This window comes from Astyanax mexicanus, chromosome 10 (genome assembly GCF_023375975.1).
Source record: "Astyanax mexicanus isolate ESR-SI-001 chromosome 10, AstMex3_surface, whole genome shotgun sequence".
Lineage (NCBI taxonomy): Eukaryota > Metazoa > Chordata > Actinopteri > Characiformes > Acestrorhamphidae > Astyanax > Astyanax mexicanus.
The window spans coordinates 16,592,910-16,620,058 of NC_064417.1; the positions used below are offsets into that span (position 1 = coordinate 16,592,910).

General features: G+C 39.0%; 3 protein-coding genes and 1 long non-coding RNA gene across 12 annotated transcripts in view; 2 read left to right on the forward strand and 2 right to left on the reverse strand.

The window, feature by feature from the left end:
* Nucleotides 1-27,149, reverse strand: part of lrrc29 (leucine rich repeat containing 29) — a 76,521-nt gene that overhangs the window by 17,174 nt on the left and 32,198 nt on the right. For all 8 annotated transcript variants that reach the window (XM_049484524.1, XM_049484521.1, XM_049484519.1 and 5 more), the window contains 5 exons: nt 6,818-7,132; nt 3,321-3,992; nt 1,860-2,069; nt 1,415-1,631; nt 842-1,055 (listed from right to left, as the gene is read on the reverse strand). In XM_049484524.1, the coding sequence (XP_049340481.1) occupies nt 842-1,055; nt 1,415-1,631; nt 1,860-2,069; nt 3,321-3,992; nt 6,818-7,132 (1,628 nt within the window). The remainder of the gene's footprint in view (nt 1-841; nt 1,056-1,414; nt 1,632-1,859; nt 2,070-3,320; nt 3,993-6,817; nt 7,133-27,149) is intronic.
* LOC111189529 (uncharacterized) lies at nt 8,475-14,235 on the forward strand. Its single transcript, XM_049484536.1, has 7 exons — nt 8,475-10,603; nt 10,855-10,930; nt 11,241-11,518; nt 13,186-13,268; nt 13,364-13,411; nt 13,853-14,059; nt 14,154-14,235. The coding sequence occupies exons 1-6, from the start codon at nt 10,589-10,591 to the stop codon at nt 14,025-14,027; spliced, it is 675 nt and encodes a 224-aa protein (XP_049340493.1). The 5' UTR covers nt 8,475-10,588; the 3' UTR covers nt 14,028-14,059; nt 14,154-14,235.
* Nucleotides 14,266-22,947, forward strand: LOC111196516 (uncharacterized). The gene is made up of 4 exons (XM_049484537.1): nt 14,266-14,605; nt 14,695-14,852; nt 21,580-21,700; nt 22,219-22,947. Exons 2-4 carry the CDS (start codon nt 14,745-14,747, stop codon nt 22,599-22,601), a joined length of 612 nt encoding a protein of 203 aa, XP_049340494.1. The 5' UTR covers nt 14,266-14,605; nt 14,695-14,744; the 3' UTR covers nt 22,602-22,947.
* On the reverse strand, nt 22,843-25,295 carry LOC111196515 (uncharacterized). Of its 2 annotated transcripts, XR_002652153.2 has the most exons (5): nt 25,053-25,295; nt 24,665-24,756; nt 24,111-24,221; nt 23,335-23,859; nt 22,843-23,290 (listed from the first exon to the last, which is right to left on the reverse strand). It is a non-coding gene; the product is annotated as an uncharacterized LOC111196515 (long non-coding RNA). The 2 variants fall into 2 exon arrangements; XR_007441076.1 differs by lacking the exon at nt 25,053-25,295 and having other exon boundaries at nt 24,665-25,042.

Below are 27,149 nucleotides of genomic sequence, written 5' to 3' on the forward strand. Positions count from 1 at the left end.
CAGCTTCACAATTGTTTGTTTTTCACCCATAGACAGCTCTCTGTTTTTTATGTTGGTTACTCCTCTAATTATAAATACACAGTCTTTTCATGCAAAGCCTGGAAATAAAAGCTAAAATGTAGATTTTTTGTATCATATTCATCTTTTAATGTCAAACCCAAATGTTTTCAGTTTACAGCAGAAATAATGGAACTGGCCTTGTTGGAAATTATGATGGGTACATGGGGTAGCCCCCACAAAGTTCAATTCCTGAGGCAAAGACCAAAGAGAAAGATCAATTCACGTAGAAAAGGTCAGTTCTATATGGATAAGGGCGGATTAGAGAGCTTACCATGCAAATATCTCTCCAACAACCTGACTCCTGACATGTCACAGGATAATGATCATATTAGTTTATGATTACAGCTGCAACTGAACTGCGTAAACTGCCCAATATATATTGTGTATGTATGAGCATGTCCTCAGACAGACTGAGGTGAGACTGCAATCGCTACAATAAACCTCTGCCTCCTCTTTCTGATCTCCTGGCTAATCTCTTATCTGCACAAGAAAAGAGAGACTACAAGCTCACTATAGGTCACAGTAGATGGTTGTGATTTATACAATTATTTTTAAGGGATTGGCACCAGTAATACAAATATAAATGTTTCTAACACTAATTATTTTATTCACATTTAAATACCCATTACATCTTAGTCTTAAAACAAAAAGTGTGATTAATCAGGACAGAATACTATTGTGATTATTTTAAAGATTTATAAGTACTGAATCATGAATTTTCAAGTGCAGTTCTCATGCTAATGTTCTGTAAAGCAGCAGTTTATGGTGTGTGTTTGCTCACCTGTCTGTGATTGAGTCGCAGCAGGCCAGGTATAGGTGCTGTAGCCTGGGCAGGTAGGGCAGGGCACAGGCCATGCCCTCGTCACTCAGCTGAGAACAGTGGCTCAATACCAGGCTGGTCAGGCAGCAGCAGTGCTGGGCAACAGATACCAGGCTTTCATTACTGATCTCAGGCAGCATGGACAGAGAGAGGCGTTGGAGTGTTGGGAAACGCACTACCTGCAAGAAGAAAGGATGAGTTTTAGCTGTAAAAGAACATTAACTGTGTACTTCAATATAATAACCTTGTGCAGTGAAACTATATCCAATTTTAAGCTTAAAAACAGAACATATAAGTGCATGATGTCATTGGGTTTCAAATCACCAAAAAATGTTAGCATGTTAAAACTAACAGCTAAAATTCTGATTGTCTTATTTCCAGTTACTGGTGTTATGTACAGTGAAAACCATTAGAATTATATATATATATAAAGAAAACTGGCACCTCTATCATTGTTTTAATCCTGCGGTTGACTTAGTTAGTTTAAATTTTCATAATTCATTCATTTGTGCCTGTCCAACAAATGGAAAAAACCTACTTGTGTTATACTGGCATCTGTCAGTTTGGTACAACCAGACAGGTCAAGCGTCTGTAGACCCTTTAGGGCCAGCAGTGAGGCACCCTCCTGCTCCCTGAAGGCCCCAAGGTCCTCATCAGTGACCAGCCTTGGCTTCCCCTGGAATGGCATGCTGGGTGGCTGGAAGAAGCCCATGTTTCCAAATGTCCTGGTAAAGCTTGGACCTTTATCCTCCTAAAGGGTTTAAGCATTTTAAACAAACCCCACCCCACTAAACCATATCAATAGGACACATGATCAACACATGATTCTCTAAAGATACAGCATTTACAACGTTTTGCATGGTGGTGTGTGCTAAACATTAATTCGCTTTATGAAGGTATGAAGTGCCTATAAACATTTTACGAAGTTAAAAAACTTTAAATAGTTTCTCCCATGGTTCAGCTCATGACTATATCTCACCATTTCCTTGCTTTGCACGGATGGTTCCACCATCCCCAGTAACCCCCAGTCTGTGATATCCTTACACCAGCCCAGCCGCAGCACCAGCAGATTAGGCAGGTAGGAGGCAATGGCAAGGACACTCAGGTCAGTCAGGTAGATGCAGGAGGTCAGGTCCAGCTCCTGCAGACTGCTGCCCAGCAGCTGAGCCAGAGAAAACACTGATTCATCCTGACAGACAGAGCAAACAAGGAGGTTTATTAACAGGGTTAGTGTAATTATTTTTGTCACCAGTACCAGTTTTATTAAACCAGTAGTTTAACAGTGCTGTGCTGGGTGATATAATTGTCAATTGTTAAATATATCTGTCAATTCTTAATTGTTCTTAATCTCTTACATAACAAAATGCTGTATAGGTAACCCGGCAAGAACAGGTTTAAAAGCATGAAATTATTAATGTGCACATTTATTTCGCTACTTTAAGACAGGTAAGGTGAGCTTTTGCTTAGGAAGAAAGCTTTAGAGTGTATCAATAGTTCAAAACCTTTCGGTTCAGCAGCTCAGCAACACTAAAATGACAAGGCTAGTGGCATTCTGTGGTCAGCAGTAGTAGGTACAGTCACTGGAGTCTAAACTGGGGGATATCAGGAATAGGTACATTTGTCCCCTCTAAAAATTATACAGCAGAAATTGTTTTAAAATAAACTTTTATTTTGAAAGTGTGTTTGGCAGCCATTGCAATTTGCGTGCTGTATTCAACTCATTGAGCATCAGGAAGCTCGCGCCAGCATTAAACGCAAGGTTAGTGATGGGGGCAATGAATCCCAACAATGACAATATACTGATATAAAAACGGCTTTTGGATAATGTATTTTTCTGCAAACAGACTGGGAGTGTTTGTGTTATCTAACAATTAGATTAACTGCTGCCAAAAATCTCTACGAAATGTACAGTTCCATCATAGGAAGTGCACTGTGTTCCAGAGTGTGCTGTTTGGGACACAGCTTTACATTTTATTTCATTTTATCATTTAATTTCAGCATTATGCCACCAAGGAAAAAAATTAAAACACAGCAAAGTGGACTAAATGTGAGTATATGACAGAATTGACATGCTAATACATAATATTATTGGTAATAATAATAATAATAATAACCAAGTCTGTTGTAATATCATTTTAAATATTATGTGAAAACTGATCAGTTTTTGTCATATATGTATATAATTCAGACATTTCACGCATAACTTTTTCTAACAACAGTTGTAAATGGACTTTTACTTGGATTAAGCTAATTATAAACAGAAGTATAGAAAATTTTGTATTTTGATTATTCGTGATGAACTCGATTTAAGTCAATATAGGGTGGTCTTTGATTCACATTAACATATGCCATGTCAACTTTCATTAAAAACCTGATATCTGTGTAGTCTAAACCAACTCAATAATTCACAATTCAGAATGAACATTTCAGCCTTGCTTACCCGGATATAGGTGCAGTTTCTGAAACTGAGGGATTTGAGCTGGGCCCGGGGTTGGGGAGAAGACAGTCCCTTCACCAGGTCTGCCCCACCCACATGCAAGCACTCAGACAGGTCCAGGTTTTCCAACCCGGACAGTGCCATTAAATTCTCCAGCCCTTTATCAGTCATCCTCCAGTCTTGAGCAACCGAGAGTGTCCGGAGCCTCTTCAGTCCAATGGCCACAGCCAGCACAGTCCGGTTGGTTAGTTCAGTGCAGGCACTCAGGTCTAGACTCTGGAGCCCCGACTGGTGCCTGCACAGCAGCTCAATGGAGTAGTCTGTGAGCTCTTTGCAGCCTCGCAGGCTAAGTACCTCCAGTCGGAGGTGAGGGACCTGGGCCATGGAACGAAGCGACTCCGGGGTAATGCAGGTGCGGCTCAGGTCTAGGCTGCGCAAGGTGAATGCTTGCTGCTGGAGGAAGCGGTAAAGGTTCCGCAGGGACAGGATGGCCGAGGAACCTAGGCCCACGGCGCAGCCACGGTAGGGGTCAAACTCGAAAGCGATGTGACAGCCAGCTAGAGCCAGACTGCAAAGCTTTGGAGTGCAGCCTATCAGCCGGTTGAAGGTGAGGTCAGAAAGATATCGCAGGTCAGACAGGTTGAGCTCTTCAAGGTTCTTCAGCGATGCGTGTACCTTTGTTTGAGGTAAAGTGTATAGCTGAGATCAAAACCTGATGATCTAAATGTATTTAGCCAAAATGTAGACATTTTTTATAGTCAAGACATGTTTCAAGTTAATGGCTAGCAAATCTATTGGACCACTCTAGGAATAATGTAACTAACAACTCTAATGGACCTCTGAGGCCAATGGAGCTAAAAGTTGTAAGTGGCATTTGAGGCAAATTTAATTAACAAATAGCGTCATTAAAATAGCATTGAAGTGTGCACAGTAACTATTAGGTATTATTAGTTAAATTTATAAGGATTTATATTTATGTCCAGTACACAGACTTAATAATTGTAGCTTAATGCAGTGTATCACAAACGTGAGTACACCCCTCATATTCTTGAAGATATTTAAGTATATCTTTTCATGGGACAACTCTGACAAAATGACACTTTGACAGAATGAAAAGTAGTCTGTGTGCAGCTTATATAACAGTGTAAATGTATTCTTCCCTGAAAATATACAATATACAGCCATTAATTTCTAAACCACCAGTAACAAAAGTGGGTACTCCCCTTAGTGAAAGTTCCTGAAGTGTCCATATTTTGTGTGGCCACCATTATTTTCAAGAACTGCCTTAACTCCCCTGGGCATGGAGTTTACCAGAGCTACACAGGTTTCCACTGGAATGCTCTTCCACTCCTCCATGAGGACATCACAGAGCTAGTGGATATTTGAGATATTTTGCGCTCCTCCACCTCCCGCTTGAGAATGCCCTAAAGATGTTCTATTGGGTTTAGATCTGGAGACACTTTCATCACCTTTACCCTCAGCCTCTTCAATAAAGCTGTGCTTGGAATCATTATCATGCTGGAACACCGCCCTGCGACCCAGTTTCCGGAGGGAGGGGATCATGCTCTGCTTCAGTATTTCACAGGACATATTGGAGTTCATGTGTCCCTCAATAAAATGCAATCATGCAACCCCCCAGGTCATGGCATTCCCACCACCAAGCTTTACTGTAGGCATGACACACTTATCTTTGTACTCCTCACCTGATTGCCACCACACATGCTTGAGACTAGCTGAACCAAACAAAATAATATTGGTCTCATCAGACCATAGGACATGGTTCCCGTAATTCATGTCCTTTGTTTGCATGTCTTCAGCAAACTGTTTGTGGGCTTTCTTGTGTACAGACTGCAGAAGAGATTCCCTTCTTGGGTGACAGCCATGCAGACCAATTTGATGTTGTGTGCGGCATATGGTCTGAGCACTGACAGGCTGACTCTCCACCTCTTTACTCTCTGCAGCAATGCTGACAGCACTTTTGCGACTTTCAAAGACAGCATTTGGATTTGACGCTGAACATGTGCACTCAGCTTCTTTGAACAACCAACGTGAGGTCTGTTCTGAATGGACCCTGCTCTTTTAAAATGCTGGATGATATTGGCCACTGTATTGCAGCTCAGTTTCAGGGCGTTGGCAAACATCTTGTAGCTTTGGCCATCTTCATGTAGCGCAACAATTAATCTCTTAAGATCCTCAGAGAGTTCTTTGCCATGAGGTGCCATGTCAGAGCTTTCATTGACCAGTATGAGAGTGTGTAAAAGCTGTACTACAAAACACACCTGTTCCATATGCACAACTAAAACCTAGTAACACGAACAATCACATGACATTTTGGAGGGAAAATGACAAGCAAAGCTCTATTTGGACGTTTAGGGGTGTAGTCTCATAGGAGTGTACTCACTTTTGTTGCCGTTGGTTTGAATAGTAATGGCTGTATATTGAGTTATTTTGAGGGAAGAATAACTTTACAGTGTTATTTAAGCTGCACACAGACAACTTTTCATTGTGACAAAGTGTAATTTTTTTTGTGTTGACCCATGAAAAGATACTTAAATATCTGCCGAAATGTGAGGGGTAAACTCACTTTTGTGATACACTGTATAGTAGATGCTCATTCTCACTCATTGTCTCTCACATCCTGCAGTTTTGGAAATAAAAAATTAAATAAGAAAAGCACTTTGACTGAACTTAAATGTATTTTATTTCACTTTGCTATTTTTTAACTGAAATACGCTTTTATGTTTTTATATTAAAAAAACATCAAAGCACATTGCCCCCACGCTCTGGCGTGTGAAGTTCTGTGAAGTTAATCAAATATTGTCAAATATAAAAGATAGGTTAAGATCAGAGGGTTTCTATGATTTGAAAGTAAAATTAATGTCAGTTAATAAACAATAAACAGAATAAAGAATAAAATAACATTGCTGTTCTCTTAAATAAGCTGCTGGGGTACCTAAACAGTGTGAATGTGCAGGTAGATACGAAGATATGAAGATACGAACGTGCCAAAGTCACAGCGCCTGGCTCTTAAAGGGAATGACTACTGGCACACTGATTTATTTCACGTAACACCCAAACCACAACCATGAATAATTAAGAGAATTAGTTTATGCCTTTTGCGCAACACTCCCCAAAATCCAGAGAAGCAAAGCACAAATGACCAGTGCACTATAGACTGCTAAAAAAGGGCCCCAACTGTCACCTCTGGCTATGTAGCTGAAGGACTAACAATTAATGAAAGCTTATACTAAGCTCCTTTTGGATACCAAACCTGTTTAACTAGTAACATTTGTAAATAGAGGAAAATGATATACATTTAATTGTTTCAGGCAACAGTTAATGAAAACCTTCAGTTGTCACAGCATCAGAGAAAAAGACGCTAAATGTGTATTACACATACATTAGCTGCTGTAACATTATTATTATTATTATTATTATTATTATTATTATTATTATTATTTTATTAACATTAGCATTTCAGGTTTGTAACAGGTCATCACCTGTTTTCGATGTTCCTCACAGCTCAGAAAGGCTCCTGACATGAAGAGGCTGTCCAGCCCATTGAGATCCAGTTTGCGCAGGCCGGTCAGGTGTGGTAACAGGTCCAAAAGGGATGTCTCAGTAATGCTGCTGCAGGGCATAGCTAGAGTCTCCAGCTGTGGACCAAGGTAAAGCCCCACCTCCATCAGAACCTGCCGGGACAAGCTGGAACCATCCAGGTGACTGATTACAAGGCCACAACAGGTCCGTCGAGCAAGACCGCGGATAAACCCCAGCGAAGATTCAGATGCAGGAAACTTGAAAATGGCATGTTTCTGCAAAACATGAAGTACAGTTCGCATCACGAAAAGCAGAATTAAACTAGACCAGGAATGGGCAATGGAGTCAGCAGACTTTCCTGTTCTATTAGATCACCTACATCTGGTAATCAACAGGTGAGTTGAATCAGATGTGCCTGAGAATGAGAAGTACAATACTGCGCTTTCCAGGCCCTGTTAATATTGAGTGTCATGAGCACAAAGAGAACATGTAATGTGCAGTTTTGGAACAAATGATGTGCATGAACGGAAGAAGTGCAAAAGAGAAGAATAACTGCAATAAATATAAACAGATGTCTAAAGTGAACAATGCTAAATTTAATGGGCTATATAAACAGCTACAGACAAAATTAGGAGACCAATTTAAATCTCATTAAAAAACCTCTGGAATGTAGTCAAGAGGAAGATGGATGGCCATTAAACAAAACTGGATTGCTTGAATTGTTGCGCCAGGTAAGCATAAGATCACAAAAAGCATTGTGAAAAGCAAGGTGGAGAACATGCCGAGACACATGAACACTGTGATTACAAACTGTGATTATATTTAACCAAATATTGATTTCTGAACTCTTAAAATATTAGTATTGTTCTTTTTAAATGAATATGAATATATATGTACAGTAGCTTGCAAAAGTATTCATACCCCTTGAACTTTTCTATATTCTGTCACATTACAACTACAAACAAATATGTTTCATTGGAATTCATTGTGAAAGACCAACACAAAGTGGTATACAATTGTATAGTGGAAAGACAATTATGCATGATTCAAAACATTTTTTACAAATAAAAATCTAATATGTGCGGTGTGCAAAAGTATTCAGTCAATTCAGTACTGAGTCAATACTTCGTGGAACCACTTTTGCTGCAATTACAGCTGCAAGTCTTTTAGGGTATGTCTCCACCAATTTTTGCCTATTCTTCTTTGCAAAACAGCTCAAGCTCAGTCAGATTAGATGGAGAGCGTTTGTGAACAGCAGTTTTCAGATCTTGCCACAAGTTCTCGAATTAGTTTAGGTCAGGACTTTGACTGGGCCGTTTTAACACATGAATATGTTTTATTTTAAATCATTATATTATTTTATATTATTTTATTTTTGTACCTGTGTGTGTGATATTTTAGAATTCGTTAGATTATATTTCCTTTAGCATTTTAAGCTTTAGTTAGTTACCTTCCTATTTCAGATCTATTTTTCTGTTTTTATTAAATGCTGCAGAGCTTTAAACGTGCGGGTGATTTTTTTAATGTATATTATTTTATTTTTGTACCTGTATGTAGACTATTTTTTTTATCTTATTTTAGAATTCGTTAGATTATATTTCTTTTAGCATTTTGAGCTAAGTTTAGTTAGTTATTTTCCTATTTCATACCTATATTTTCTGTTTTTATTAAATGCTGCGCAGCTTTAAACGCGTGGATGATTTATTTTTTTTATGTATATTTTTTTAGCTTTGTACCTGTGTGTACACTATTTATTTTTCGTTATTTTAGAATTCGTTAGATTATATTTCTTTTACCATTTTGAGCTAAGATTAGTTAGTTATTTATGGCGTCAAAATGGGGTCAAAAGTTTTGAGAACCAAAAGTGTAATCCATAACCAATAAATTTTAATTTGAAAACGAGAGGACTATTATTGATATCAAGAATTTTAAAATCAGGTTTGTAGACAGAATATTTAATATTGAATAGATATTATTAATTAATTAATATTTTGTGTTTTACCTTCATAAGAAATCCGTTTTCGCTTTCAGTTGTTTTTTTCTCAGTTACGCTTCTCTCGCTCGCTTTCAACTTGAAAAGTTTCTCTCTATTAGTTTTGACCCTGTTTTTACGGATGGGCGGGGACTAGTCGGTCATTGGCTGCTGGAAATTAACCCCGCCCATTAAGGTCATTCCAACTCGCTGTCATCCTCAAAAAAACCCGCGACTTATGGCTCGTGGAAAATGGCGAACCAGCAAGCAGAAGTAAGTTAAGTTGTCTGTTTCTGATTTTTCAGCTAATTTAACGATCATGTCTTTTAACGTTACACTATAGGTAGTTTTATAGGAGTGTAACAGTACACGTATTCGTCCCAAACTGTCACAGTGCTGTAGATCACAGGCGAGCTGCAGCCTGAAAACTGGACACCGCTGGAGCTCTTCAGCCGCTTTTCCACTGCAGGGACAACTGGTTATGAACGCCTTGCCGCCGCGGTGTTCCTGGCTGGTTCTGACCCGTTAGCTTAACAATGCCAGCAGCGCCCAGGTCGTATAGCGACGCTAAGGACGCAGTAGCATTGCCCGGACTGGCTTGGCTCGGCTAGCCTTTAGCGGCTCTGTGCCCCGGGTACGGGGAGCTAACCCTGCAGATCCAGTTCGGGTTGTAAGCGGCCCGTGTGAAAAAGCCACCTGAACAGTTCCTCTCTGTGCTCAGAACCGCTCGGCCAAGGGGCTTCAGTGTTTGGGCTGCAATACAACGTCTTTAAGTTCCATTGTTACTAGCTATAAAGTTACTGAAGCTGAGGCTTTGCAGAATGCCAGTTATCCCTACCTACTAATAAAGCTGTTTTTTGGGGGAGAGGATTTGGCTTAAGAATTATTTTAAATATAGAATATATAAAACTTATTACAGAGCTTTATTTTGCATACAGATTTGTATTTTACAATAATAAACATAAGAGCTTTATATAACGGTACATGGAGCATTCTGTTCAAAACAAAGTAACATGCCCCCCCCCTCCCTTCTTCAACCTACCGTACCGAAATTGTACCGAACAATGGGGTTTATAGTGAACCAAACTAAATTTGTGTGAATGTGATTTTAAACTTAAGCCTACAAAAGTAATAAATGCAGATTAAAATGATAGCTTACACAGTGGAGACATGGAGGGTAGCACAGATTGTTAAATGTATGTTATGTACTGTACATATAGTATGGCCTGACCCAAAAATGTTTATATGTGTAAATGCTTAATAACTGTCTTTGATGTTCACCAGAATGGATATTCTGAAGTATTATCAGCAGTGCAGACCCTGGTGTCTGCACTTCAGCAAAATTTACAGCAAGAACCACAACTAATGAATCAGGGACAGAGCCCAGTTGTACAGGGACAGAGTACAGGTGTACAGTGAGAAATGAGCAGGTTCTGTGTATTAAAAGTCCTTAAATTGTGAATGCTTGACTACATACAGTTTATGTCCTATTTCTTTTTGTATATACGTTTTTAGTATGCCTAATTAATTATTATTTCTCTTTAGGTCATTTCCAGCTCTCTTCCAGAAGCAGAGAGTAGCTGGCAAGCGGCGGTTTCCACTTGCCTCAAAAGTTTGCAAGATCACAAAGTTCTCTAAACCCTTTTCTTGTAACTTCTGTTTGCTGCATGAAAAGTCAGACAACACCCCATCTCCCTCAGAGGAGTTGGAACTATTCCAGGCTGGATTGGGCAGAAGAAGCATTGCTATTTCAGAAGGCATGAGCTATTCAGAGGTGAGTTCACGGTACATTTATACAGTGGACTTGAATCCAAGGAGACATGCAAACAAACAATTCTTGGAATTCTCTCACAATCCTCAGAAGCATCAGTATTTGCCTGGGGTATGAATATTTTCAGGAACCACTGTATATCATAGTAATATATTTGTATGTAGGTTTTGTAGAGAAATAATTACTATACAAATTAAATTGTTATTGTGAGTAATGTTTTGTTATCTAATGTGTGATGTTTTTCAATGATCTAGCTACAAAGTCTCTTGTGTGAAGCATTTCCAAAATTAGGGGCTTTAACAGGAGGATGGCTGCTTCAGAAAGCTTTAGGTAGGGTATGCTTTGCCTAATAATTGCAGTTAAATTATGAAACCTAATATTTGTCAAGGGAATTTTCTGTATGTATGTTTGTTTGTATCTCTATTTAAGCTCCTGTTTAGCCAAGCAATGGTTCCTTGAATGTGCAATTTGTTTTTATAAAAATAAGTATTACCTCTGTCCTCATCATATTGACTTGCCAGAATGAGATGATTGTTTATTGTCAACTAGTTAGTTAATAATAAAATAGTTAATAATGATTGGATAAACTTTTTTTTACATTGATACGGTGTGCCCTCTCTTGTGTTTTGTTTTATTTTAGGTGGAAATGGAAAAAGGTGTTTAACACTCGTTCCTCCGGATTGTGAGGGTTACACAGGGGCCCAAATAAAGACAGTGACATTGTCTGGGAAAACAACCCTCTACATTGTTCCTTTGCAAGAGGAACTTGACCTAAGCCCACAGCCTGCTGATGCCAAAGAGTTTGAAAATATGCCCAAAGCAGCTTGCAAGAATTGCCAGAAAACACTCCCTCTGCAAGTATTGGCTCTTCATGTTGGTTCCTGCACCATTACATTGAGTTCATCTGAGCATGAAGAGGTAAATTGTTGGCAAAGCACAATAATTAAAAGTAGATATACTTTTGGATTTTGTGCCTTCATACATTAACATGTTTACATGCTTGCAGCATACAGGTCTCTCTGACATACAATATCTATAAGCAAGCAACTTTACTCAAGTAGAAATATAGTTGGAATACTTGTGTGTTCTGTTGTAATGACTGTAGCTATGCTTACTGAAATCAACAATATACACTCACGTAATGCAAAGAAATATACATGTAGTTACGTATTGCAAGGTAACATTCAGGATTGCACCAGTTACAGGGTTTCCGCCACGTTCATTTCAGTGCGGCGGTCCGCCACGCCTTCGTTCTTCCCCGCCACCCTTCGTGAAAATTCGGAGCCCGGCGTTTTTCCCGCGCTTGATCAGCGTTGCCCCGCCCTCTCTCGTTTCTGACACTGTAATTTGATCATCTCGACAGGACACCGGCTGTCAAACTGGACAACTGAATCCGAGGTATGTGGCGCTGAAATGATGTTTTTTTATATTTGTGAACAAGTTGTTGAACATTGTTCAAGGGTTATATCGGTAATATGTTGTAGACGTAGCCTACACAACACGGCTGGTTTCGCATGTTGCATCTATTTCGGGAGGCTACAGGTGAGGGCTTCTCTAGCCGTAATTCCTAAACGCACAGCTGTGTTCCAGTCCTGCACAATGTAGCAGGGTGGCCGCGGGTCCTTAAAAAGTCTTAAATGGTATTAAATTTCATTTTTGTCAAATAAGGCCTTGAAAAGTCTTATTTTGTCTTAAAATTTCAACCAAAATGTCTTAAATTTGCCGGAGCTAAATTTAGGGGGGAATAATTCCGTCAGCCATGTGTTGAACTTCGGGGGTGGAAATCGGTAGTTAGTCATGCAGTGCCAACATAACGCGCGCGCGAGAGAGAGAGTGTGAGTATAGGACACAGCGAGAGAGAGAGACTGAAACATAACGCGCGAGAGAGAGCGAGAGCGCGCCTGTAAATAGCGAGAGAGAGAGACTGAAACATAACGCGAGAGAGAGAGAGAGAGAGAGAGCGAGAGCGCGCCTGTAAATAGCGAGAGAGAGAGACTGAAACATAATGCGAGAGAGAGACTGAAACATAATGCGCGCGCGAGAGAGAGAGATGAATTAAACAGTGATTAAACAGCTTCAACTTACGCAGGTGTCCACTCAGGCTCACTCACCTGGTGGAGTGAAAATCACGCTATGTTTCTGTTTCTGGAGCTGTCATAAAGCAAGGATGTAGGGCCCTAGAATAGAGGCACCCTAGAACAGCTCTGTGATGCATTTGTTTTCACGGTCCAGTAAACATTTTATTGTAATTAAATTAAAGATTAAAGATATTGATATGTATAATTTAACATTTTGTGTTGCACACTTTTACGTTTACCGTATCTGAAAAAAGAACAATAAGGATTTATTTTAAAGAAACCTACTTTTTGCAACTTTTTGTTTTAAGTGGGCATTTTTCAGTGACAGTTGGAAATAAAGAAAATAACTGGAAACATGTGTAATTGTGTTATATCGTGATATCATTAACGTGATATAAATTATCGGTTCCCAACCGGGGGGTCCTGCCACCGCACCTTCAAGGAAATCCTGGGGGAAACCCTGAGTTAGGCTGTACCTTAATTTTGCTATTGATGTGCATTGTTTAGGTAGCTGATTCAGAATGCCCTGTGTGCCATGGAAGATTCCCATCTGATGATTTACCCCTGCATGCAAGTTTCTGTGGAGAAAGGTACCGTGTCTGTGTGAATGTGATCCTGGTCTCTTTTTTTTCCAAGAATATTGATTAGGAAAAACCTTTTTTTCCCCCCACATGTCTGAAAATAGTCCCGGATCAAGCCCTGCACCTTGCATTCTTTCGGACATGATGTTCTGGTGTGTAAAAACAGTCCAATTTCACATACACTATATTACCAAAAGTATCAATTTGCCTGCATTGCATCCGCTGACCCTGCTCTGTTATTTTACACTGACAGAGCGAGTCGCTGTCATTCCCAGTCGCTGTGTGTTATAATATCAGTGACAGTTGGCTGTGGAATATTTAGTAGTGAGTAGTGAAATATCACGACTGGACTTGTTGCACAGGTTCTGCATCATATCACAGTACCACGCTAGAATTCACTGAGCTCCTGAGATCCATGCTTTCACTACTGTTTGTAGAAGTAGTCTGCCTGCCTAGGTGCTTGTACACCTATGGCCATAGATGTGATTGGAACTTTAGTTCAATGATTTGGATGGGTGAGTGAATTATTTTGGCTATATTGTGTATAATGTTTGAAATGTGTTGCTACAAATATATATATTTTTTCTAAACAGTGAAGAAGACGTTCTGCATTGGCTGGCGGCACAAATTGACCACACAAAGGAATTCCAGATATATGTTGCCCGAGAGAACTTGGTGGAACGGGGTATGATGCTGTGGAAAACGTCAAACGAAAAGCTCGCCAATCAATCCCTTAAAAATTACCTTCCTAGGGGAGCCTGGAATTGATACTGGAGCCTTGCGTGTTGAGTTTTTGACTGGTAAGGACCACTGTTTTATTCTAGAACAGTGTATCTATTTGTTATTGAAAGTGTTGTATTTTTAGCTGTTTCATGTTGTGAAATTTTGTTTTAGAGATGATTTCTGGCATAGAAGACAGACTGTTTGAAGGGCAAGAAGGAAAAGGAAAAATTCCCAAGTATTCTTTAAACGATCTTTCAGGTATGTGATGTAATATACATTTATATTATGTTTTAACATTGTTTTACCTCTTTTCACATAATTGTTGATATTGAGTATGCCTTTTTAGTTTTTTTCCTGCATGTAAAGGTTTTATGTTGAACCCTGTGTTTTGTAATCTTAGTATTTTGAAAGAGCTCCATGTTTCTCTGTAATGTTTGGGGGGGCTATTTTATCTCTTCTTTTATAGAGTTGCAGGGGAAGTATTCGCAGTGAGCCTTGCTCAAGGTGGCCCAGCCCCTTGTTTTCTGCAGGAATGGTGCTATCACTTCCTGGCAACTGGTGAGCTGATGGCTGTAACCAAAGACAATGTCCATGATTTGGAGTTGTCCCCTTTGATAGAAAGGGTATGTTTCTCTTTAAATCCTTTATTTATCTTTTTATAGCACCAGTAATGTTTGTATGTTAATTGTAAATAGAAACAACCTCATTCCAGATCGAGGAAGCAGAAGACCTTACCTCTTGCACTTACCCCCCCCCCCCCCAATGTTGAGACAGCTGCGAGATGGTTTGGATCTCTACAACTTTTTGACTGTCTTGGAGAAAAACCAAGAGCACTGCCGTGATCTTTTTGTGATTGGCCATGTGGAGAAGGTAGGCTGTAACTTGTTTCACAAACACTCTTTGTTGTTTATTCCATCAGTCACAAAGAGCTGGGCAGGAAAATTTTGCAGTGATCACTGTTACACTCAAACATGAATGACCCCATACTTTCCTAATGGAACCAGTAAAGTGCTTGAATTTTGGATGAAGTGCATGAAAATGCTTGAAATTGTTGATTTGGAACAAACTGTGGGAAGATGAGATACAACTCTCCATTTTTGCTGAAAAGTGTTTTTTTTTTTTTTTTATGTATATATACAAACAGCCAGGTTGGTTTGGATCTTTTTTTTTTCCTTTAGTGAAATACATCAAACAACTTTTTATAATTCCTTGGGTTATCTTAAATATTATGATAAGGAAAACAATAAATCTGTTAGGGGGTGAACACTTCATGACACAATATAGAATTTACGGTAACGCTTTCTTTTACAGTACCCTAAGTTCTAGGTATTAACCAGGTAATAGTGAGGTACAAACTCGGAAGTACTAAGTAATTATTTTTAGTAACAAGATGGTAAGTACCAGGAAAGTATTGCCTAATTACACTGAAATGTCTAGGTATTAACCAGGTAATAGTGAGGTACAAACTCGGAAGTACTAAGTAATTATTTTGGGTAACAAGATGGTAAGTACCAGAAAAGTCTTGCCTAATTACACTGAAATGGAACTAGGTAATAAACAGGTACATGGGTGGTACAAAGTCCAAAGTACTAGGTAATTATGTTGGTTAACAAGATGGTAAGAACCAGACAGTTCAATTTAATTACACTGAAATATCTCACAGGTTCTAGGTAATAACCAGGTAAGTGTGAGGTACTAACCCCAGTAACATGATGATAAGTACCAATATAGTCTCCTTACCCTGATATACCTCACAGGTTCTAGCTAATAACCAGGTAAGTGTGAGGTACTAACCCCAGTAACATGATGATAAGTACCAATACTGTTCATTTTAATCAGTCTCTATTTATTTGACTGAGAAATCCCTAAAAATTAATTTAAGGTTTATAGAGTGGAATTCTTCACTAGGAAGACAGCACAGGAATGGAATACTTGGCCATATGTTTAAAGACATTAGAGCATGTTACAAGGTTTAAGGGTGAAAAAGTATACCATAAGAATAAAGTGTTGAATATGTGTATTTACCCCCTTTTTAAACATAATTTGTAGAATAAGGTCTTACATGTTAAATATATATATATATATATATATATATATATATATATATATATATATATATATATATATATATATATTTAACTTATATATATAAATTAAAACTGCTTAAAAATCAGGGTTATTAAAACTACCAAATATTGATTTCTGAAATCTTAAAACATTATTATAGTTGTTTCTAAATTAATATTAACTGCTTTTGTTTGCATTATTTGAGATCTGAAAGCACTAAAGCATCTTTTTCATTATTTTGACCATTTCTCATTTTCTGCTCTAAATTACAATATTTTTATTTAGTATTTGGGAGAAATGTTGTCAGTAGTTTATAGAATAAAATAACAGTATTCATTTTACTCAAACATGTACCTATACATAGTAAGATCAGAGAAATAGAAAATTTGAAGTGGCTTGGAAGGGTCAAGGGGGCGAAGGCAAGCTCCTGCCCGCAAGCTGCTTACCCCAATAAAAGCTGTCCTCAGCTTTCATTGTATATACACTGCTCAAAAAAATAAAGGGAACACTCAAATAACACATCCTAGATCTGAATGAATGAAATATTCTCATTAAATACTTTGTTCTGTACAAAGTTGAATGTGCTGACAACAAAATCACACAAAAATCATCAATGGAAATAAAATTTATTAACCAATGGAGGCCTGGATTTGGAGCCACACACAAAATTAAAGTGAAAAAAACACACTACAGGCTGATCCAACTTTAATGTAATGTTCTTAAAACAAGTCAAAATGAGGCTCAGTATTGTGTGTGGCCTCCACGTGCCTGTATGACCTCCCTACAACGCCTGGGCATGCTCCTGATGAGGTGGCGGATGGTCTCCTGAGGGATCTCCTCCCAGACCTGGACTAAAGCATCCGCCAACTCCTGGACAGTCTGTGGTGCAACGTGACGTTGGTGGATGGAGCGAGACATGATGTCCCAGATGTGCTCAATCGGATTCAGGTCTGGGGAATGGGCGGGCCAGTCCATAGCTTCAATGCCTTCATCTTGCAGGAACTGCTGACACACTCCAGCCACATGAGGTCTAGCATTGTCCTGCATTAGGAGGAACCCAGGGCCAACCGCACCAGCATATGGTCTCACAAGGGGTCTGAGGATCTCATCTCGGTACCTAATGGCAGTCAGGCTACCTCTGGTGAGCACATGGAGGGCTGTGCGGCCCTCCAAAAAATGCCACCACACCATTACTGACCCACTGCCAAACCGGTCATGCTGAAGGATGTTGCAGGCAGCAGACCGCTCTCCACGGCGTCTCCAGACTCTGTCACGTCTGTCATGTGCTCAGTGTGAACCTGCTTTCATCTGTGAAGAGCACAAGGCGCCAGTGGCGAATTTGCCAATCCTGGTGTTCTCTGGCAAATGCCAAGCGTCCTGCACGGTGTTGGGCTGTGAGCACAACCCCCATCTGTGGACGTCGGGCCCTCATACCATCCTCATGGAGTCGGTTTCTAACCGTTTGTGCAGACACATGCACATTTGTGGCCTGCTGGAGGTCATTTTGCAGGGCTCTGGCAGTGCTCCTCCTGTTCCTTCTTGCACAAAGGCGGAGGTAGCGGTCCTGCTGCTGGGTTGTTGCCCTCCTACGGCCTCCTCCAAGTCTCCTGGTGTACTGGCCTGTCTCCTGGTAGCGCCTCCAGCCTCTGGACACTACGCTGACAGACACAGCAAACCTTCTTGCCACAGCTCGCATTGATGTGCCATTCTGGATGAGCTGCACTACCTGAGCCACTTGTGTGGGTTGTAGAGTCCTTCTCATGCTACCACGAGTGTGAAAGAACCACCAACATTCAAAACTGACCAAAACATCAGCCAGACAGCATAGGTTCTGAGAAGTGGTCTGTGGTCCCCACCTGCAGAACCACTCCTTTATTGAGTGTGTCTTGCTAATTGCCAATAATTTCCACCTGTTGTCTATTCCATTTGCACAACAGCAGGTGAAATTGATTGTCAATCAGTGTTGCTTCCTAAGTGGACAGTTTAATTTCACAGAAGTTTGATTTACTTGGAGTTATATTGTGTTATTTGAGTGTTCCCTTTATTTTTTTGAGCAGTGTATATAAGTTCAGTAATGCATGCTTGGTTGTGTCAAAAAAGAGATAAATAATAAACAGTAAACAGTTCTGTTTTGTTTTGAAGTTGTATGTTGTTCTTTTTGAAGTGCTTATTTGTTGAACTACATGGTAAGAACTGAGTAAAACCAGAGAAATAAGCTCTGCTCTCTTTTACAGTCCTTTTACTCCTTTATTAAGCAGAAAGTTCTGTTAGTTACACAGTGTTTTATATGGTACTTACAGAAAGTTGTGTCACATTTAAGTAGTTATTATATATATTTTAATATATATATATATATATATATATATATATATATATATATATATATATATATATATATATATATATATAATAACTACTTAAATGTGACACAACTTTCTGTAAGTACCATGTAATATATATTCTTTTGGGTTTCTGAATGGGTTTTTGTATGTGAAACGTGAAACATCCAGTCCTGTAGGGGGAGCAGTGCCAGGGGGCGGGCGCTAGGCTGTGGCTTAGGTGAGCAACAGGAGATGGGTCTCAGATTCAGCTGAGAACTCACACTGGGAACACCGTGACTTCTCTGTATCCAGGTGGGGAAATATGTGGAACTGTGCAAGTATAAATGTTTCCAAAGCACTATAACAGGGATATTTGAGTGTATATGTTCGTTAAAAGGTTTTGCTGTGTAATATGAGCCGCTATGGTCTTGTGTGTTGGTGGACGCTCAGCATCGGGGAGCATTCACTCCCGCGGCCCGCTAGCCACGCGCCTGGCCGGCGCTCTTGCCTCTGCCACTAGCATTAACCACTGCCCCCGCTAACCGCGCGCCTTACCGGCTCCCCGCTGTTATTCCTCTCGCTCTTTCGGTCGCTAACTTCGCTCTATAACCGTGTTTAAGCCTGTAATTATCTCTCGTGTGTTCGCGCTCTAGTTTTAGCTATTTTCGCTCGGTAATTGTGCCCGTGTGTCGCTGTTTCTCAAAGTAGCTCGGGCTAATTTCGCGCCTTCATTCCTATTGTTTCTCTATACATTTACGCTAGCATTAGCAGTCGCTGTTAGTTAAATACATGTTTATTAAAAGTCAAGTCAATTTTATTCTCTTTTTAAGAGCCAGTTTGGCCTTGTTAAAGTAAATATAGAGCCTCTGCCAACCACAATAATGAGTTATTACAGCTAGATAAGCTACAGTTTAAGGTTTCTCTAAGTAATCATGTTTTTATACACTTTGTTCAAGTTTTATACTTTGGTCAATTCTATACACTCTATGCAGATACAAATATTAGAAACTCTGCTTAAAATGAGATTTAAAAGCACTAAGATGTAGTTAGTGTGCTCAGTAAAAGTTAAAGGTGTTTTCGGTAATGTAGTGTGTTAATATGAAAGAAGTTTGAGTATTGGTTTATGTATGCATATGTAAATGTATTAATATAGAGTAGTATTTTTATATTCATATATATATATATTTTTTTTTTTTTTTGTGTAGAAACAGTATTAAGAGGGTTTGCTGATTAAAAAGTAAAGGTAATATGTACTGTGATATACAGAGTTTTGTTAACTGAAAAAAAGTAAAAAAAAAAAAAAGGATTCTCTGTGAATGTATGTAAAATGCAGATGAGATGCCATGTGTATGTGAAACTGCAAAAGAAAGAGAAAAGAGACCAAAGTAAAAGTGGTTTAGTTTGTGTTTGTTGTTAAATAAAGAGATTAAGCTGAGAACTCACTGGAAACACCGTCTCACTGTGTCTTCTCTGTATCCTGTATTCAGCTGATCTAGGCCCTGCTCACCCGGGGTCGCAAACTGTTATAGCCTAACCCACGCCTGGGGAGTGTAACAGTTAGTGTTTTTACATGGTACTTACAGTAGGATGTTCTACAGAGGGTTATTTGTTGAACTACACGGTAAGAACTGAGTAAAACCAGAGAAATAAGCTCTGCTTTCTTTTACAGTCCTTTTACTCCTTTATTAAGCAGAAAGTTCTGTTAGTTACACAGTGTTTTACATGGTACTTACAGTAGGATGTTCTACAGAGGGTAATTTGTTGAACTACACGGTAAGAACTGAGTAAAACCAGAGAAATAAGCTCTGCTTTCTTTTACAGTCCTTTTACTCCTTTATTAAGCAGAAAGTTCTGTTAGTTACACAGTGTTTTACATGGTACTTACAGTAGGATGTTCTACAGAGGGTAATTTGTTGAACTACACGGTAAGAACTGAGTAAAACCAGAGAAATAAGCTCTGCTTTCTTTTACAGTCCTTTTACTCCTTTATTAAGCAGAAAGTTCTGTTAGTTACACAGTGTTTTACATGGTACTTACAGAAGGATGTTCTACAGAGGGTTATTTGTTGAACTACATGGTAAGAACTGAGTAAAACCAGAAAAATAAGCTCTGCTTTCTTTTACAGTCCTTTTACTCCTTTATTAAGCAGAAAGTTCTGTTAGTTACACAGTGTTTTATATGGTACTTACAGAAGGATGTTCTACAGAGGGTTATTTGTTGAACTAAATGGTAAGAACTCAGTAAAGAGAAATAAGCTATTTCTTCTCTGTTATCAGGTATTGACCTTTTATTTTTAAATCAAATAAATAGAGACTGATTAAAATGAACAGTATTGGTACTTATCATCATGTTACTGGGGTTAGTACCTCACACTTACCTGGTTATTACCTAGAACCTGCGAGATATTTCAGTGTAAGGAAACTGTATTGTTACTTATCATCATGTTACTGGGGTTAGTACCTCACACTTACCTGGTTATTACCTAGAACCTGTGAGACATTTCAGTGTAATTAAATTGAACTGTCCTTGTTCTTACCATCTTGTTAACCAACATAATTACCTAGTACTTTAGAGTTTGTACCACCCATGTACCTGTTTATTACCTAGTTCCATTTCAGTGTAATTAGGCAAGACTGTCCTGGTGCTTACCATCTTGTTACCCAAAATAATTACTTAGTACTTCCGAGTTTGTACCTCACTATTACCTGGTTAATACCTAGATATTTCAGTGTAATTAGGCAAGACTTTCCTGGTACTTACCATCTCGTTACCCAAAATAATTACTTAGTACTTCCGAGTTTGTACCTCACTATTACCTGGTTAATACCTAGACATTTCAGTGTAATTAGGCAAGACTTTTCTGGTACTTACCATCTCATTACCCAAAATAATTACTTAGTACTTCCGAGTTTGTACCTCACTATTACCTGTTAATACCTAGATATTTCAGTGTAATTAGGCAAGACTTTCCTGGTACTTACCATCTCGTTACCCAAAATAATTACTTAGTACTTCAGAGTTTGTACCTCACTATTACCTGGTTAATACCTAGAACTTAGGGTACTGTAAAAGAAAGCGTTACCGAATTTACCTCCTCAAAGTGGTACTGGAAAAGTGGCCTTGAAAGTGCTTTTTTTTAGGGTTCTGAGAACTTTAGCAGCTAATAAATGTGATTTGCACCTAACTCCTTGTTCAATCACTCTCTTTAGGTGGATTCTCACTATATTGTTTTAAGTGTTGCACCAGAGATGAGTGAGAGTGGTACTCTAAAGCAGCTGAAGGAAAAGGAGATCCTCAACTTCTTTCAGGATTTCCTACTTGACATTGAGGGTATGCACCTAGTCGTCTGTGCAGAGTTTAACTTAAGAGACTTTGCATATAACATTTGATCTTGCTGAATTGTGTACATGTGAGTCAAAAGCCAGCAAAAGAGAAAATGACCCCAGCAAGTAATGGGTGATGGGAGGGCCACATGTTTTAGGCTATGTCCGGAACATTTCTGGACAGATTCTGGTGTGGGTTCATAATATGATCCAGCGCCTATCTTGTAATGTGATTTTTGACTAACCATGTATTACACAAGACTCTCAACTGAAAGACTACATTTTAAACAAATATTTAACACAAGCATTAACACTTTAGTCGGGTCTTGTAGCTTGATTTCCTGAAGAATAAATAGCTGTCAAGAAAATATGATCTAGCCCTCAGTACCATTTTTAAATTACTGTTTACCTAGATGAGGTCCTAAAGATAGTAGATGGAAATAAGGTTGATCATAATTGGTTTGATATTAATATCATCTATGAATTGTTTAACATAATATTTTTTCTAATATTTCATGTGTTAAGATGCTGCTCCTGAAGACAAAGGGAAGTTGTCTGTGCCTGAAGTGATGCAGTGGCTTACAGGGCAGTCTCACAGGCACCTGCTTCTGTCAGAACGACAGAGATTTAGGATAGTGGTCCGTTTTGACCACAACTGCCTAGACCGCATGCCAGACCACACTATCTGCTACCCAATTGTGAGTGCGTGTACTAAAACAATTACTTTCCCCACGGCTCACCTTAACAACTTTGAAGAGTTTCAGCAAAATCTGTTTGATTCAGTAAGATGTGGTTCAGGTTTCTACAGGATTTTTTTAAATTACAGTTTGGCTTTTAGCAGTTCACTTACTATCACAATTGTGATGCTCACTCTGTTGTTGTCAGTGTTGCACCATTATTGCTCGTGAGGGTTTGTCAGTTCTAGTTCTGGAGACACTTTCATGTCAAGTCCATCCTTAATTTAATTTCTATGTTTGTTTTTAAACCAAAAAAAAACCCACACTAGTGTAAAGGACATTGGGCCTTAAGCACAAGGGTTGAGAAATTACCAAAACCTTTTCAGTCTGTTTGTTATTCTGTTCTATGCCAATCTATCATTTACCAAAGATCTTCTACTTCTCAGAAAAAGATGAGATGATGAACATGAGCTGGCAGTTTGTCATTTTATGTTTAATAGTGTAACAAAACGTTACATGTACATTGCATAACAAAACATTAAATGTTCAAAAACCATTAAAATATTATTTTTGTACAGTTTTGATCTTCTTATTAAAAACATGTCTTACTAAAACTAAAGTTTCTGTTCAACACCACTGGCTTAGTACAAGTAACTTAATTTTACACTGTGTTTTCATGCAAAACATAGTTTAAGACAGAAATGTAAATGTCTCGACCATGGTCTTGGGATGGCCCACTGGTGTTAATCAATTGGGCAAGTTCTTCTAGGCCTTCGCTGTTAAGAGGGCATGCCACCGATGGCAGCACAATTCCTGCATTCACTTCCGCCTGTTGGCTTTCAATCTCGATGTCAAAGAGACCCTGTATAGAAGCAATGCGTTACTCCATAATGTTTTTCAGAGTTACACTTGAAGGACAACTCTTGGACTTGGGGTGTAGTGAAACCTCATAACTAGCACTTACCTTTGTTGAATAGCCCACCTCCATTCCAAGGCTATGCCCTATAGCTAGAATTGTAAACCTGCTTGGGGGAAATGTCAATAGCTGGATTGCTGAAGGCTGAGCAAACGGAGCAAACGGAGGTGGGCTATTAAACAAAGGTTAGTACTAGTTATGATCATTCACTACATCCCATTTCAAACTGGAGTTCTCAAAACAATTGTTAACACTAACCTAACAATTCATGTAATATTTATGTAGAGATTACACAGGGGGGGGGGGGGGGGGGGTGGTATGGGATTTTGAATGTAGCCCATCTCCCACAGTTGGTTGGCGGTTAGGTTTTGTTCTGTCTGCAGAGGATGGTTGTCCCAAGCAGCAGAGAAGTTTTCAAGGTCAGCTTGAAGCCGAGGCAGGAAGACGTAGTGTACAGCAAACAGGTGAATGCTGTCAGCCAGATCCAGCAAGCCCTCTTCCTCCAAACTATGAAGCACGTCGTAGTAGGTACTGGTGACTGCCACCCACAGGTCTCTCCACAGGCGCTCAATTCTGTTTATCACAAACAAGGGAAGATTTAATTTTTAGTATTTGAAGTAATGTGAAACTGATTGATTTTGAAAAAAAGACTTCATGCGCACAAGTTGAGTAAGGATTTTTGGAAAACTGACCAACAAGCACAATAGCATCTGACCAGTGTAACTGGTTGTTAAAAGGTGTATGAATTAATTTCTTGGTAATAATATAACATAATATATAATAATTTGGTTGCATGGGACTTTCATGTACAAGGTGACACTTACTTTTGATTATGAACGCTTTTGCCTGACATGAAGCTGCCTCTCCCACAGCCACGGACTGTAAACATCCATCTAGCAATATCAACATTTTCACAGCCTTGGTCTGCTCTAACCCTAGAAATCATATGCACAGAATGTTACAATAATCCTGTCCTTACATATATACATTTAAACAAGCACAATTCCTTACAAGAACAATTTAGAATGCTGTTTGGCAGATTAGAAAGACCCTGTGTTACATGAATGTTGGAGCAAAGCACTGCAAAAAAGGCCACAATGAGCAGAGCTGATGATTGCTAGTTTAAGATAATGTATAATTATATTGCCAATATATGACTACACCTTAAAATAAATTTGAAAGTCCCATTATGCTCAATTCACTGTTTACAATCGTATTTTGAGGGCAACCATACTACATTTACATGCTTGAATTTCTCAAAACACATTACTCATATTGTACATCTTTATTACTTACCAAACTAAAGGAATTGACATTAGGTTTTCAAAACATCACAAAATAATATGCAATATTTCCAGAGAATGCAACAGCAACAAACCTGTTTGGAACACCGTACTTCTCCACAGACTGAAGGAAAAAGCATAGAGCAGTGGATGCTTTGTTGTCTGATGCTGCTCCCAAGTACATTATCTACATGAATGGGACATAAGCACATTTTGAACAAAAATGAGCAGGGTTCCAAGACTAGGGCCAAGAATACCTGCTCTAGTCCAGTCCTATTCCTAATTCCTTGAAAAGCTTGCTAATTGCTTTAATTAATTTGGACAGCTACATTAAAGATATAATCAAAACCCATTATAAATTGTGCTTATTTGAAAATATAACTGATCTTGTCTCTTATTTTGGACACATTTCTAGCTATACATTTAAATGTCACAGTAAACAAACTCCTAATCAGTCCAGATGTTTAAGGAGTTTTATCACACCTGATACAACCTTGAGTAGTTGTCTGCTCTTATGAGAAATTATTTTCTGAGGGCTGAGAAACTACAGCCTGCAGCAGAATTTGGAGAAAAAAAATGTTATATTAGTTAGGTTGAATTTTATTGTTTGATTGGATTATTGCAAATAGCTGAAAGTTTAAAAAATGTTACTAATAAACCATTTGCACCAACACATTTGCTGCGTGGGTTACAATTACTTGCCCAGAAACACAGTTGAAAATGTTTACAGATTAACTTGCCTTTCTTGAGAAGCCATCTATTGCTCCAAATATGACCAATCCATATCTGGGGGGGGGGGGGGAGAGAGATTAGGATCACAGCTAATTTTAATAATTTCCCTGTTCGAACAGAAAATAAATAATAATATACATAATAATTAATTAATAGGTTTAATGGGTCTAAAATGACAGTGGACATCAGACCTTCAATACTGGAACAGGTCAAACTAATCAAAGATCGTGGTGATCTGCTGCCCTGGACATTTTAACACCTGGCTTTAACATTCATATTTCAGACCCCCAAAACACAAAATCAGGCAAAATACATTTTGCTCTCAGTGAACTCTACCGTGACAGGAAGTTCAGTCTGGAAATTTTTACTAAATATTTCCCAACCAACTGTCAGTGATATTACACAGTGGAAACAATTGGGAATGAAAGCAACTCGCTCTGTCAGTGTAAAATAAGTCAATTGCTACAGACCTCCAACTATTGTGTGTCCTTCCAATTATCCCACTAGCTATACTTTTACCAACATAATGTATATGGGGGAATATGACTTGCCTTATAAGTTTGTGGTTTGTGTCAAGATGAACAAGGGACATTGGAGCTGGTACACTGTACACCCGCCGCACCACACAACCGTAGGCCGACCCTGCCTTTCTACTTAAGACACCTGCTCCATCCACACGTCTCATGGATTCCCATATTCTGGTCCATGTGATTGCGATGTCCAAGAGCACGAAGTTTGCCTTTCACCATTCTAGGACCAATGTTAGGACTGCATTCTTTAATGTCAGATCCAGTTGGTCATCAGTCACATTGCTGTATGTGGTCTTCAATGAAATCCTATATTCTTTTAAAGCACGCTTTACAGTTTTTCTGGAGACACCCAGAAGTTTTGACATGCATGGGACTGATAGATCCATTTGTACCAATTCTTGCAACTTGTCTTCATTTATTTTAAACATTGGACGTCCCACTCCAGAGTCAAACACCTCAACTTCTGTAGAAGGGATACTTTCTTCTTCAGTTTTCTGGGTCACAACTGCATTTAGATTTGCTAGAGCACCAAGCACATTTTCAAGAATGCTCACTTGGTTTGAAAGGGATGCAATGAATGTTAACTCGTGATTGCAAATAAAGTGTAGATAGTTGAGATCCAGCGGGTGTTGAACAGCATCCTGTATCCTTGTCAGAAGCCTTTGTAATATCGGTCTACTTAAATCCTAAAGAGAAATACAAGAAAGTAATATTAAACATATGTGCTTCAGGTAGAGTTATGTAAAGCATAGCCAGCTAGCTTTCAAACACAACACAAAGGTTAGTACTAGAGTGTTGTGGACTGTCTGTAGGTGAAGAAGCTCAATTTAAATCAACTTCCCAAAAGTTTTGAACAGAATGCTCCATGTACCGTTATATAAAGCTCTTATGTTTATTATTGTAAAATACAAATCTGTATGCAAAATAAAGCTCTGTAATAAGTTTTATATATTCTATATTTAAAATAATTCTTAAGCCAAATCTTCTCCCCCAAACAACAGCTTTATTAGTAGGTAGGGATAACTGGCATTCTGCAAAGCCTCAGCTTCAGTAACTTTATAGCTAGTAACAATGGAACTTAAAGACGTTGTATTGCAGCCCAAACACTGAAGCCCCTTGGCCGAGCGGTTCTGAGCACAGAGAGGAACTGTTCAGGTGGCTTTTTCTCACGGGCCGCTTACAACCCGAACTGGGTCTGCAGGGTTAGCTCCCCGTACCCGGGGCACAGAGCCGCTAAAGGCTAGCCGAGCCAAGCCGGTCCGGGCAATGCTACTGCGTCCTTAGCGTCGCTATACGACCTGGGCGCTGCTGGCATTGT